This window comes from Mustela lutreola, chromosome 1, assembly GCF_030435805.1.
Source record: "Mustela lutreola isolate mMusLut2 chromosome 1, mMusLut2.pri, whole genome shotgun sequence".
Lineage (NCBI taxonomy): Eukaryota > Metazoa > Chordata > Mammalia > Carnivora > Mustelidae > Mustela > Mustela lutreola.
Genome location: NC_081290.1, coordinates 246,623,675 through 246,637,634, shown reverse-complemented (window position 1 = coordinate 246,637,634; position 13,960 = coordinate 246,623,675). Strand labels below are relative to the sequence as shown.

The window sequence follows — 13,960 nt, the reverse complement described above, 5'->3', positions numbered from 1 at the left end:
GTGTCACTTTACGAGAATGCTGATAAACCTTCCTAGCGCAAGCTTCAGGACCCTTTCCTGACCTTTCCAGAATCCTGAAAAACAAAGCAAAATTAAACTAAGGAAGGGGGGTGGTTAGGAAGGATGGTCCCTGATTCCAGGAGTGGGTGTTCGTGGCAGTCAGGGGCCAGACTGTTGGTCTATGTAGAAGTCACAGCCCTCAGAGAACATTTATTAGGGGGTGGGGTGAGTTTCAAGGAAAATAGTTATATTCATCACCGCCCAGTGAGTGGGCTGCCAGGAAGGCAGTGAGTCACCCAGTGCTGACTGCTTATTCAGTCCCCGAGTCAGGAAGGAGGAAAGAGTTTGTAACCACGCACATTTCTGATAGAAAGGGCATGGACAGGGGATGTAGACTGTCCTTGCTCATACAGCAACCTGTTGAAGGATGCAGAGACCATGCAGGGACAGTGAGCCGGCTCAGTTTGAGAACTCTGGAGGGGGGGTAGGTGTTTGTTCTCCAGGTGGTGGTGGTGGTGGGTTGCTGTCATCGACATACAGATAAGCACAGAGTTACCAGCCTAGAGCCCCCTCCCCACCTTGGGACGCTTCGTGGAAGTGGAGTAAGACCACAGACCCAGGAGACCGGATTTTGTATAGGTAACACTTTGAAAAAATGGAAAACAAGTGAATTGAAGGGAAGAATAGTATTAGAACAGAGGCATCCCCCTTCTCCGCAGCTCATCTGGGGGAAGTGTTGGCATCCCTGGGCTGTAGTGGTCCAACTCTGTAGGCCTGAAGTGGCCCACTCCAGTCTGGTGGGCCACCACCTCAGTGACGCCACGTCTTCCCTCCAGCTCCCTCTCATTGGTACTGATTCTGGTTCTTTCTCTGAGCAGGAAGACGAGGCACCTCCCAGACCCCCACTCCCTGAGCTCTACAGTCCAGAGGACCAGCCCCCGGCAGTGCCACCTCTGCCAAAGGAGGCCACTATCATTCGGCACACGTCAGTGCGGGGTCTGAAACGGCAGTCAGATGAGAGAAAGCGAGACCGGGAGCAGGGGCAGTGTGTGAATGGGGACTCAAGGGTGAGCAGGAGGGACCTCTGGGGCTGCCCCGATGTGTGTGAGGGGAGGGGAGGTGGCATGACACTGGGCAGGTACGACAGCCTCAGACTCTGCCCACAGGTGGAGCTCCGGTCATACGTTAGTGAGCCTGAGCTGGCGACTTTCAGTGGGGACATGGCCCAGCCCTCCCTGGGACTAGTGGGCCCTGACAGCAGGTACCAGACACTGCCAGGCAGAGGTAAGGCAAACCTGTTCGTGGAGGCTTTCTGGGAAACCCCACTACGACCGTAACTACTGCTCCCCAGTCGCTCGCCCCGTACCTTGCACCCTTCTGCCTGCAGCTGGGGGCCTCAGCAGCTGTCACGGAGACTCTGGGCTGCAGGGAGGGCCTGTCCTTCCTTCCTCTGGCCTCCATCCTGATTCTCTTTCTCTTTTATCACATCTGCCCCTGGAAATAATGATAATAACAGTTACTTTAAAGCCCAGCACTGTTTCAAGCACTCTATATTCACCTAGTTAATATTTTTAATAATCCTAGGAAGGGAGTGCTATTATTATCATTTCCACTGTAGAGATAAGAGAACTAAGACTCAGAGGAATTAACTAACTTGCCAAATGGCCAACAGGTGATGGAGTGAGAATACAGTCCCAGTGTTCTGACTCCAGAGCCTCTGACCCTACAGGCTGGGATGCTGGGTGACTGCCATCAGTTTCGCCATCTCAGGCTTTCCGGGGGGGGGGGGGGGGGTTTGGCTGTCCTGTATCACTCAAAGACTCCATGAGTACCTTCTATAAACAAACACACTTTCCTTCTCCTTGTCCTCCCCTATCCCTTCCAGATGGGGATAGGAGCAGACTTAGGCCCTTAGACTTACTCATGCCCTCTTGGTCCCCACAGCCAGACCCTCTTCTCAGAAATCCTCTTAAAGGGAAGTCTCCTGACCTTTTTGCACCTGGGTCTCCTGGAATCTCTGAGCAGGCTGACCACACTCCTGCATCTGTTCCTCCCCTGATCCTCCTGTCTGCTCCCTAAAGTGGGTGGCCAGTGCTTTCCCCACTGGCCAGGTGCAGAAGCAGAAGGAGCCACAGCTGTGGTTCTGGCACCTGCAGGGTTAGAGGCCTAGGCACGCTATGGCCTGAGCTGATCCCTGGAGGGTGTAGGCTCTGGATTTTGCTGAAGGGGGCCACAGCAATCCTTGGCACTGTGCCCAGGGACACTTCCCTTAATTCGTTATGGCATAGGTGTATATCAACGGCAGTATTAGTGGCATTTGGGGCAGGACAGTTCTTTGTTGCTCAGGATTCTCTTTGCATTTCAGGGCATTTATTGTCCTTTCCCCTATGTGCCAAATGCTAGTGGTGACCTTAGTGGGAGTGATGCCCATTTCCAGATGTCAGGAACCGCCCCTGATAAGAATTGGAGTTGGCAGAGAAAGCACAGGCAGTGGCATCAGCCAGCGAGGGTGAGATGGTTTCTCTAAGCCGTAGGACCGACCCAGATGTGGGAAGCACAGAGTCAATGATATTCCTACCAAGTGACTTTGGACAAGTTCCTTGACCTCTCTGAGCCTTAGGCTATGCATCTCTGCAATGGTCAGGTAATGCTTACATGGTAAGCCCAGTGGAACAAAATCTATATAAAACACCAAGCACAGTGTCTGCCTGTTCCATAGTTAAGTGCTTAATAAGTACTTGGTGCTTCTGCTTTCCCTTCATTCATTTATTCCTTCAGTCATTCAGTCAGTCGGTCAGGCAGGCATTGTTAAATTTGCAGGCTATTTGGTTAGGTGTGTTGGCACTGTGGTCAGTGTAGTAACCAATGCATGTACTGAAGGATAGAGAGGACAGTAAATTCTGCCTGGGGCATTTGAGAAGGCTTCACATAGGCAGGGCGTCTAGGTTGGGTCATGCAGGATGCACAGGAGTGCACCAGGAAGAAAGGAGGAGGAAGGGCATTCCTTCCTCTTCATCCTTTCTACCTGCCAAGCAGCCCAGGTCTTCTGCATGTGAAGGAAGACTAGGGTGGTCTGTAGATCTCCAGGGATGCTGTACCCCACTGGGGACAAAGAGCACCCCTGGGCTGGCCCCTCCTCCTCTACCGGGCCTTACTCTTCTAGGCCTTGGGGAGGAAGAGGAATGGATTGTTGGCTAGGTCCTCTTGGTCCCCTCTCAGGAGTGGGAGGTGATTTGGGAGGGGCTGGTGGCCTGTCTACCCCATCATAAATACACTTGCACTTCTCTTTCCTCATTAAGGGCTCTCAGGGTCCACGTCAAGGCTCCAGCAGTCATCCACCATTGCTCCCTACGTCACGCTCCGGAGGGGTCTAAATGCCGAAAGCAGCAAGGTGACCTTCCCTGTGAGTGGCCTTGGGAGGCAAGGGCTATGAGGTGGATGGTGACTGGCAATCCTGGGAGCCCCAGGGATGGCCTTTGAGGTGACCTCAGCCCCTCCTGAGCTCAGGGTCCCTGTGACCATGTGCTCAGTGATATCTTTCTCACTGCCCACCTAGAAGGGCATCATCTGGCTCTCTTTCTTTCTTGAGGACCACCCATTACCTTTCTCTCCAGCCTTTTAGGCTCACAGGAGGGTACCCAGAATGTCTGTACCCTGAGTTCTGGCCCCATCACATGCTATATGTGTGTCCAGCTGGACAGGCCTGGGCCTCAGTGTCTGCATCTGCAGAATGGGGTCCTCTCCAGAAAGCCGGAGTATGCTTAGAGGAGTGTGTGTGTGTGTATGTGTATGTGTGTATATGAGAGAGAGAGAGAGAGTGACAGAGCATGTGACACAGAGAGAGAGAAAGAAAGGACAGGAATGATGGCTGCCCTCTGAGGCCCAGCCTAGCTGCCCTGTCTCTCACCCTCCTGCTCCTCAGAGACCCAAGAGTGCCTTGGAGCGCCTGTACTCAGGGGATCACCAGCGGGGTCAGATGAGCGCGGAGGAGCAGCTGGAGCGCATGAAGCGGCACCAGAAGGCCCTGGTCCGGGAGCGCAAGAGGACACTGAGCCAAGGAGAGAGGACGGGTCTGCCCTCGTCCCGCTACCTCAGCCAGCCTCTCCCTGGAGACCGCGGCTCAGTATGTTAGGAGGGTCCAGGCAGGTGGGGCTGGGACGGGGAGCAGAGCTTCCCAAAGTTCCCCAAACACAACGAATATCACACCCTGGAGAGAGCAGGCCTTCAACCGAGATGGTTCAGAGAACACCCCATAGGCTGTGTGTCCACAACGTGGGCCGCAGCTCTGACCTGATCAGAGGGTGATCCGGACTCAGAGAAGGAGTGAGGATGTCACAGCAGGAGCCTAGGAGCCAGAGCAAGTGTCCCAAGTTTGTTCTCCAAGCTGAACTTGAGAGAGGACTTTGTAACCCTCGGAGTCTCAGCTGGATCAAGGACTTGGAGATAGAAAGTTCAGGAATGGAGGAGGAAGATGGTGATATGATTGGTGAGGAGGAACGCAAGCCAGCCAGCCTCCCAGACCCCTCAGTGATGCCCCGCAAAGGAGCTGAGCACAGTGTTGGGCCCCACAGCCCTGATGGCTGGCGGGTCTCCCCCAGCTTCTGGTGCTGGCAGGCCTCATGGTACCCCCTGGAGAGCGGGGGGTGGGGGGTACATGTGCTGCCCCCTGGTGTGCTTCCTGGCGCTGCACCCTGCCCACAGTCCCCCTCTGTCCCTTTGGGAAACATTCCATCAGACTATTCTGTTTCCCTAGCCCTCTAGCCAGACTGCTGTTTCCCTAATTCATCGCACAAGCTCTTTTGCTTTTAATGTTACCGCTCATTGCCTCTCTAATCCTGCCTGATTGTGTTTACAGAAGCTTCTAATTTGCATTAAACATTCTCTAACTGGCCTGTGCTCTTTGTTACCAGGCTTGTAATAGAAGCTCTCATCTCCATAACCTGGCTAGCATTCCCATGTGTGACTCACCTTTCTCCTGTGCCCTTGATGCAGGCCTACTGACTTGAAATTCACTTAACCCAGAAGCCGCCCCACAGGGCTGAGCCAACCAGCTGCCTGAGGGCCGTGATCATGGGCAGAGGTCTGGGCATTACGAGTTGATCAAAGTCCATGCCTTACACCCGGACGGTAGACACAGGCTTTAGAGACTGCACGTTTAAATAAATACTACCAATCTAAAGTGGTTCAATTTTAATTCCTCCAGTCCTATTGCACAGTTTCTTATGGAAAACCTTTTGTGTTTCTCGTATTTAGTAATTTGAATGGATGCCAAGATATATTATGTTCTGTATTCAGAGGGGCTCTCTGCAGCTATTAGCACAGACACCAAAGGGGTAAGACCCAGCACACTCATATCCTGAAAAGCTGCAAAGCCGGTAACTTTTAAACTTTACAAGCAAATGTCATTTGGGGTAACACTGACCTTTTACAACCTGATGTCTCAAATGTAGAAAGATTATCTAGAAATCGTAACTTGAGTATCTTGTAATTTTTCTCTTAAAAAAGACTTGTGTGAGTCTCTGCATCAACGCCAATAAACGTGTTGCTTAATGACAATGGATTGGCGTGGTTCTTCCCCAGGATACATCACAGAGTCTAGTGACCTTTTCCTGTTTGTGGAAACAATCAGGCTGGGTTTCAATGAGGACTTGTCTATTTGGGGCACTTGTGAGCATGTAAAAAAAATGTGCATTTTCTTTGTGAATCATTAAATTAATTTTTCATCCTTAAAACTTCAAATGCCTAATCCTTTCATGCTGTAATTGGAAATCATCACCTAAGAGCAATCCCACTGGCTTGGAGTCAGTATTGAGAGCTTGTGCATGAATGGGTGAAATGTGCCAATGTGGCCATGGGTTTGGGGCTTTGGGGGTCCAGAAAGGGGCACCAAAGACAATCATCACTTGGGGCTCTGTGAGATATATGGAGTGGGATGGAGGAGGTCTGCTGGTATGGAGAAGCCTCTGCTTGGTTTCTGCTCAAGAAAAGAGAGGCTTTGAGGCTGTTCCCTCCTCTCAGCAACCTGCTCAGTGTCAGAGGCCTGTGAGGACGTAGGCCATAAATGATTTGAAAGGCCCCTACAGAGTTGCAGAGTTGCGTTTGGATCTTAAAATGGCCAGTTTAGTTTTTCCCTCTGTGAAGGGATGCTTGTACCAAGTAACTTAGTTACTTAGTACCTAAGTACCTAACTTAGTACCTAACTAAGTTACTTAGTACCTAGCTGGCACTAATGAAGAACCTGGGAAATGTTGTGTTTGATTCAGCATTTCAATTGTACGTAGTTTCATTGTTTTTCTAACTTAAAGTGTCTGCCCCCAAATAGATGCCTGGGTAAGAAGCAGATTAGCTGCCTCCCTACGCCCAAGCCATCACTGCTTGGACCTTCCCTACTCTATTGTGGATGCAATACCCCCCACCCCAAATGTATCCTCTTGGGACCATCCATTAGAGAAGTTCTTGGCTATTGGTATGTGCTTACCAGGGCCTCAAAGGACTTATTTTTTCCATCACTTCTGAGCTGAGTTCTATGGTTTCTGAACTAGAAAGGCTTCCACAAGCTATAAGGCAGCTTCTCTGGAGCTCCGTCCCTGGGTCTGTTTTGGGGTCACCCTCTTAGACTGAGAAACTTCCTGTATCTGGGGACCATTGTGAGTCTGAAGTCATGGGTCTTAGAAGTGGGCTCTAGAGGTACATGGGTGAATCCTCTGGGGGCCCAGATGAGAGAGAAATCAGCAGCCTGGCATCAGGCCATATAAATGAGGCAGAGGCCTCATTCTCCATTACATGGGGTTACAGCAACCCACAGGGACCACCCATGTCCTACAACCACTGTCTTGACTTGGAGGTGAGGTTGAGGGGCTCATGGTCACACAGCTTTTCCCCAGTGGGTCACAGGCTCCCTTCCCAAGGACCCCAGTACCTGCAAGCCCCACCCAAAAGGGGACAAGCCTGGCTCTTGTAGCAGTCACGATGTGACTACATTTAACCTTCTTGTTCTGTTGCCAGTGGAAGCGCGAGCAGGACTTTGACCTGCAGTTGCTGGAACGGGCCATGCAAGGGGAGAGAAAGGACAAGGAGGAAAATGGCTGGTTGAAAGTGCAGGCCATGCCTGTCACTGAGTTGGACCTGGAACCTCAAGATTATGACTTGGACATCAGCAGAGAGGTGAGGGCAGGGGCTTCCTTTGTGTCCCCCACCCCCAGGAGAAACAGCCTTTGGCTTGTGGCCTGACCACCCCACCCAGTGGCACTGCGGGCAGGTGTTGTCCTGAATGGGGACAAGGCTCAGTGTTAGTGTGGCCAGGAGAATGGATGAATAGCAGCTCGAGGCAAAAAAAGGACCCAAGGCATTTTTTTAAAAAAAGATATTTTATTTATTTTTGTGACAGAGTGAGAGAGAGAAGGGAGAGAGAGAGAGGGAGGACAAGCAGAGGGCAAAGTACACTCCCTGCTTCACAGGGAACTAGATGTGAGACTCGATCCCAGCACCCTGGGGTCATGACCTGAGCTGAAGGCAGATGCTTAACTGACTGAGCCACCCAAATGCCCCAGAGCTAAGGCCTTTTTTTTTTTTTTTTAATATTTTATTTATTTATTTGACAGAGATCACAAGTAGGCAGAGAGGCAGGCAGAGAGAGAGGAGGAAGCAGATTCCCTGCTGAGCAGAGAGCCCGATGCGGGGCTCGATCCCAGGACGCTCGGATCATGACCTGAGCCGAAGGCAGAGGCTTTAACCCACTGAGCCACACAGGCGCCCTGAGCTAAGGCCTTTTGATGAAGATTAAGACTCATCCATCTCTCTCTTTCAACAGTTGAGGGCAAGTCACTTAACTTCTCTGAGCCTTGGTTTCCCCCGACAGTAAAGTGGGGTGTGGTAGAGGTAAGCTGACTCAGCACATTGCCTGGAGGATTAGTAGTGGTCAGAAAACCATGAGCATGGTGCCTGGCACATAGTAGGTACACAGGTAGCTGTAACCAGTAGGTAACCAGGTAGCTGTGGTTATTGGGATATGCTCTCTGGAAAACTAGGAGTTGGCCAGTCAGGGCAACTGATTGGGCCAGTTATCGGCCAACTTGGGCAATTAGACTTGGTGAGGAGAGGGTGGGTGTGGAGGGGAGCAGGTTTGAAAAATCACAGGTAAAATTTCCAGCCCTAGCAGAGCCTAGACCTGCGTCCTAGTTCTAGTCTGAGTTCTTCTAGTGCCCTCTGGTGGCACAAATGCATCATGACTGGCCAGGCCTGGAAAAGCAAGTAACCCCTGGGTCTTCTGTCATTGAGGAATGTGTCTTACCCAAGGGAAGAGCAAGGAATTAAAGTGGGACAGATTCAGGGTCTTCATGACATGGGGAGGTCTCCTGTGGCCTATAATGTGCTGTTTGTAAGCTCTGGAGAACAGTGCCTATGGCTGTTTGGTTCACTTCTGGGCTCTTAGTGCCCAACATAGAACCTGGCGCATAGTAGGTGCTCTGTCAGTGTTTTCCGGGTGACAGCTCTGTTGAATGAAGTACACAGGGGCCTGCAGATACCCCACAAATATTTATAAGAGGACTTGGCATGCCCTGAAACTGCATGAGAGGAAGTGTTCTCACCACTTGAAGGCTAGATTTAGTAAATTGACATCTATGGAGTTGCCGAGTTCTGGGGCCAGCTGGGGCTCCAGAGGTTAAGGAAGCCGGTCCCCCGCCCTTAGACTTTCTCCCTTTGGCACCTCTGCAACAACCGAAGGTCTATGCTTTCTCACATTCTCCCAAGAAGCTTCTCCCTGCTGCCTTGGCAATGCAAGTATGCTTCGTGGTGTTCTGATTGGCCTGCCAGCCAGGAGAAAAAGTCCTTTCTTATCTCTAACCTAAATCCCTCCTACTACAATGTAATCTACTTCCTTCCTCTGGATCTGCCCTCATTGGAAATAACAGAGAAGAGCTTATTTCTTGCCATCTTTCACCAGACTGAAAGGTCTGCATGGGTTTAAATTCAAGTCCAGATCTGTCCTGGGATTGGATTTAGCTTGTTTTTAGAAACTTCAACCAACCTCATTTTAATGTGCTTTTGTAGTTCAAGGAGGAAGAAATTCCCTGGGGCGTGCAAAAGTTGCCTTTATCATTCTGAGTCTAAGTAGGGTGTCACCAGGCTGAGGTTGCTGCTGGGCTCACGTCAGAGACTGGTGGGGGGGAGCTGGAGATGTTGTCCTCTTGTGACCAGTGGATACTGCGTGGCTGCTTACTGTCTAGAGCAGAGGAGCTTCTGAGGGACAGAAAGCATGATCACTTCCTTTCATCCACCCACCCAACCACGCATCCCTCTACATAACCATCTTCCCATCCGAGGAGTGTTTGCTGAAGGGCTATTGGCTGTCAGGTCCCTGCACTTGACAGCAGAGACACAAACAGAAAACAGGACGGGATACCAGGGGTGGGGTGGGGAGGGGCAGGGAAGACTTCTGGAAGTGAGGTCCGAAGGGTCAGAAGGAGGGAAGCGAACGGAAGAGCATCCCATGTGGAGGAGAGTGCGGGGGCAGAGGCTGCACAGTGGATCCGTGTGGCTGTGGAGGTTGGCAGGGCTCAGCTCCTATCAAAGGCGGCATTAAGGGTAATCATTTTATCCTGAGGGCTTCTGGTCTCACCCTCTTGCCTTTCCCCACCGTCCCTTGGCCCGAAGGAGGTTGTCTGGTGTGGTGGAAAGAACACAGTTCTGATCCCGACTCCACAGTGGACAGCCCTTGATCTTGGCACATGACGTAGCTCCAGTGGGCTCCATGTGCTGCCTTGTGCTGGGGGACAGGGCGAGGAGCAAGTTCTAAGCCCAGTATCTGAGCCCCGCAGCCGCCGCTGCCTGGTCCTTTCCTCAGCTGGCCAAACCAGAGAAGGTCTCCATCCCTGAGCGTTACGTGGAGCTGGACCCTGAGGAGCCGCCCAGCCTTGAGGAGCTGCAGGCGCGGTATCGCAAAGCTGAGAAGATCCGCAACATCCTTGCTCGTTCCAGGTCAGCGCTTACGATGCTCGAGTCTTGACAGCCTGCTAGGCCGACCCCGGGGGTGTCTCTACTACCAGGGACCTAGGCCGGGCTGACTAGGGTGTGTGTTTTGTCAGGTCTCTGACTCACGTAAGCCCTATTTATTGCAAAGGGCAGGCTGGCTCTCAGAATGGCACCAGCCAGTCCATGAGGAGGCTTGCCAGGTCATCTGAAATACGCCATAGAGGGCTGCCCTGGTCCTTTGCCCCTAGATCTGTGTCTTCTGATGCTGGCCAGTATAGGGAATGGAGCCAAGTGTGACAGTGAGGTGGACACAGCTGGACATCAAACCCAAGGCGGGTGGTCTGGTGTTGGGGCCTATGTTTCCTCACACAGATCCCTAGACCAGAGCCAGGGGCTCAGCCGGAGGCCTTGCCCACTTCCCAGGAGGCCAGGACGGTTGGCTTTCCTATCCCGCCCCTGAGCTTCAGAAACCTAAATGTGGTATTGGAGGGCCTCTCTTTCAGAGTTGGGTTAGCCTTTTCATGTGAGGATTTAATAGGAATGCAGAGCTGGAACTCTCTTCTTAAGGCCGTGATCCCCCAGAGGAGGAACAAAGCTGCGGCTGGGTGTTTGGGAGAAGCACATACGCCTTTGTCTAGGGAGAGAGCACTCTGTGTTTATCCGATGCCCCTTAAAGGGGCGAGAGCCTCTAGGCCATGGAGACCCTCCTCTCCTGGGGCAGATGCCGGGGTGGGGAGGGCCCATAGCCTGCTTTCTGGCCCTCCTGCAGCATGTGCAACCTGCAGCCGCCATCGGGCCAGGATCGGAACAGCGCGGCTGACCTGGACTTGCAGCTGCAGGAGCAGGAACGCATCATCAACATCTCCTACGCGCTGGCCTCCGAGGCCTCCCAGCGCAGCAAGCAGGTGGCAGGTGAGGCCTAGGGTGCCAGCCTCCAGCCCTGCTTGGGCTCAGAGCCCAGCATGGCCTGTCAGGGAGTGTGCGGAAAGCCAGCTGTCAGGCGTGGTAATTGCGGGCGAGCGCGGCATGTCTTCCGGTCCCATCAGCACTCCAGGGAGGTGAGCTGCGGCGGGATGGGGGGTGGGACAACTGAGGTTCAGGAGTGTCCGAGGCTAGAGGTCCAGGAGAGGGTGTCTCGAGCTCCTCCTTAAATCTGGGTGTGGTGCTGCTCTTCAGCTTTCTCTGAGAATGTGGGTTAAGAATAGGTTTTTCAGGCCCCTGAGACAGGACCAAGGCTAAGGTTTGTGGCTTCACAAGAAGGGGGACAGGAAAGCATTGGTGTTTGGATTTCTTGCTTAGGCAAGACAAAGGGGAACCCTCGAGCCCTCCCTGGGCCCCCTGCTTTGGCCCCCAAATAAAAGCCACTGTTTGCTTTGTCAGAGTGGCCTCTGCCAGGACTTGGGAAGTGGGATTCTTTGCTGGCCAGTGGGGAAAAAACACCATGGGATGGGGAGGGGGTCTGTGTACATGTGCACACATGTGTGTATGTATGTGTGTACAAGGCTTTCTCTCTTAGCCAGGAAACAGACTTGTGGCTCCTCCCTCCACCCACATCTCCGCTCCCCGTGTGTGCCCTCCGAGTTGACCCAGTGCTATTTGTCCCCCTGATATAGGGGCCACTGTGTGTCTGGGTAGCGCCCGTGGCCAGGTGTGCTCTAGGCCTTCCAGGGAGGGTGTGATTGTAGAGCCTGAAGTGCTGTCACAGTCCCCCAGCCCCCCAACCCTGGCCAAAGGTCTGGAAGTGATGAAGGGTGAGGCCTGCTGGGCCCAGAGGGGACTGGCCCTGGAAGTCTGGTCTGGGGAGGAGAGCTTGAACATCACTTCAAGAAGCCAGGGGAGTGACCTTGGACAAGAGGAAGGCTGTTTTCTGCCTCCCCATGTTGTGATCCTGCACAGAGTCCCTGCAGCCTCTGCTGTCTTTGCTCCCTTGGAGACTGCTAAGTGGACTGAGAGGTACTTGGTGTGGCTGGGGAGACAGTTGAAGACTCACCCAGACCCCTCCTCCCAGTGATCCTGGGGGCTCCCTGTGGGTCATTTTGACTCCTTTTCATGTTGAGCAGGGATACTGCCCCGCCCCCACCATAGGTGTCCTCTTGTCTGGCCTGTGCTTGCCCTACCTACATGGAGCTCAGCTTCCTATGGCTGGCAGGCAAGCCTGCCAGGGCTCATGCAGCCTGAGGGCAGTTAGCAGGGCTTCCTGCCCCTCTCCACAAGTGGCCACCTTTGCCACAGCCTTTACTTGCTCTTGCTCCCTCTCTTTAGCTCAGAGGCAGTATCTGGGAACTGCAGGCCTGTCCTAACCAGCCACCCTCGGCCCCATGGGTATGCTGCCCATACCGTTAGTGACAGGCAGTGTGGCCTGCGCTCCTCCAGCCCTGCCAAGCCTGGGGCATCTGGTGCTGCAGGAGCAGATGAGGAGCCTAACGCCCTGCTTAATTCCTGTGTGCCCGTCTAGCGCAGCAGCTGGCCCTCTTCCCGCCTAACGCCCCCCTGTCCTCCAGGACGGTGCCACCCTACCCCCCCTTAAGCAACGGACTCCACTACACCTTTGTCTAACACCTTCCAAGTAAGAGCCCTGCCTGGCCTGCCTCTCCTCTAGTGCTGAGCATGCCCCCCACCCCGTCGCTGAGATGATTGCAGTGCCACCTGCTTCCTTCCTTCCCCTGGCAAAGCCGCCGCTGGGGAGACTGCCCTGGACTGGTGGGTTGGTGGGGGGATGGGTGGTTTTTAGGAGCTCAACTCTTAGTGGCTTCACTACAGTAGGGACTGGGTGATCCAGGCCCCCTGCTTCCCTGAAACAGAAGCGGGAGCTGTACCCCTTCTACCCAGCTCTGTTTCCTGCAGGGAGTCCAGTGCCCTGAGGAACAATGCAGGCCAGGCTGCCAGCTTGGGGGAAGTTAGTCTCGGGCTCTCAGGGCTCTGGCCAGAGAATGTAAAAAGCTGGAAGACTAGAAAAATCCAGGAAACTGGGGCCCAGTGAGGAGATAGAGGCTCACTCCAGGCCAAATGGAATTGGTGTCAGAGCAAGGACTAGGACTGCTCTTTTCAGTACTTGAGCACCTTAGGAGGGGGAGAAGAAGGGAAGCTTTGGGGTGAGGCCACCAGGGCACCTTGGCATTCAGAGTGTTCTGGTACCACCCCTTGTGGGGCCTCCCCACGAGAGCATTTAGTGATGAGAGGCAGGGAGGGATTAGGCAAGGAGCACTGGAGCAGGAGCCAGGAGGCCCAGCTTCTGGACCAATCTTGGGGTGAGGTTGTGGCCTGAGCCCAGTTGCCTCACCTGGACAAGGGACGATCATACCAGAAGTCTCCGTGGTCCTCTCCCTGACATTCCATCTTGCCATCATTTTGTAGGGTTTCCTTCTCTTTCCTTTGTGTGTACTTCCAGGTAGCATGGTTGCATACTTGCTCTGTGCCAGGCATTGTGCTAAGCATCTCCTTTGATCCACACAGCCACCTTATGAAGACATTCGCCCCCCATTGTTTAGGGGAGGAAATGGAGCTCAGAGACCTTGAGGGACTTGCCCTAGGAGTTGAAGCTCTAAGTGTCAGAGCCAGGGTTTGAACCCCTATGGTGCGAGTTCAGAGCCTTTGTTCCCTATCACTACCGTGGACTCATCTGGGCACCCCCAGGAGCTCTAGGTGTTTGAGAAGGGAGGGACAGAGAGTGTGTGTATTGGGGGTGGGGTTTGTGATTTTCAGCAGGTGTCCCCCAGGCTGGTGCCCTGCCAGCCTGAAGGTAGAAGGAAGAGGTTGGCCGGCTTGGGCCAGGCCCTTGGAAAGTGTGCATTAGAGAAAGTGAGTGAAGAACCACAGAAAAATGCTCCAGCCACATCCTTTGTCAAGGTCACAGGGACTTGTTGGGGTCACAGTAGGGTGTGTGGATTTCTCCTGGAGATCTGAGTGTGGTGATGCCACATGTGACCCATGCCAGGCCACGAAGAGGCAGGGGTGAGGCCCTGTTCCTCCCGGCTTTTGACACCCCTAT

The 13,960-nt window shown here is 53.3% G+C and overlaps 1 protein-coding gene across 18 annotated transcripts in view; it reads left to right on the top strand.

Annotated features, from left to right (window-relative positions):
- The window catches only part of PLEKHA7 (pleckstrin homology domain containing A7), a 213,554-nt gene that overhangs the window by 197,611 nt on the left and 1,983 nt on the right, over positions 1-13,960 (top strand). For 6 of the 18 annotated variants that reach the window (XM_059137261.1, XM_059137242.1, XM_059137325.1 and 3 more), the window contains 8 exons: positions 879-1,067; positions 1,167-1,284; positions 3,300-3,403; positions 3,923-4,123; positions 7,006-7,164; positions 9,845-9,978; positions 10,742-10,884; positions 12,428-12,538. In XM_059137261.1, the coding sequence (XP_058993244.1) occupies positions 879-1,067; positions 1,167-1,284; positions 3,300-3,403; positions 3,923-4,123; positions 7,006-7,164; positions 9,845-9,978; positions 10,742-10,884; positions 12,428-12,528 (1,149 nt within the window). In that variant the 3' untranslated portion in view covers positions 12,529-12,538. Of the gene's footprint in view, positions 1-878; positions 1,068-1,166; positions 1,285-3,299; positions 3,404-3,922; positions 4,124-4,992; positions 5,849-7,005; positions 7,165-9,844; positions 9,979-10,741; positions 10,885-12,427; positions 12,539-13,960 lie in introns of those variants that run through there. The other 12 variants (XM_059137273.1, XM_059137258.1, XM_059137249.1 and 9 more) reach the window with 8 other exon arrangements.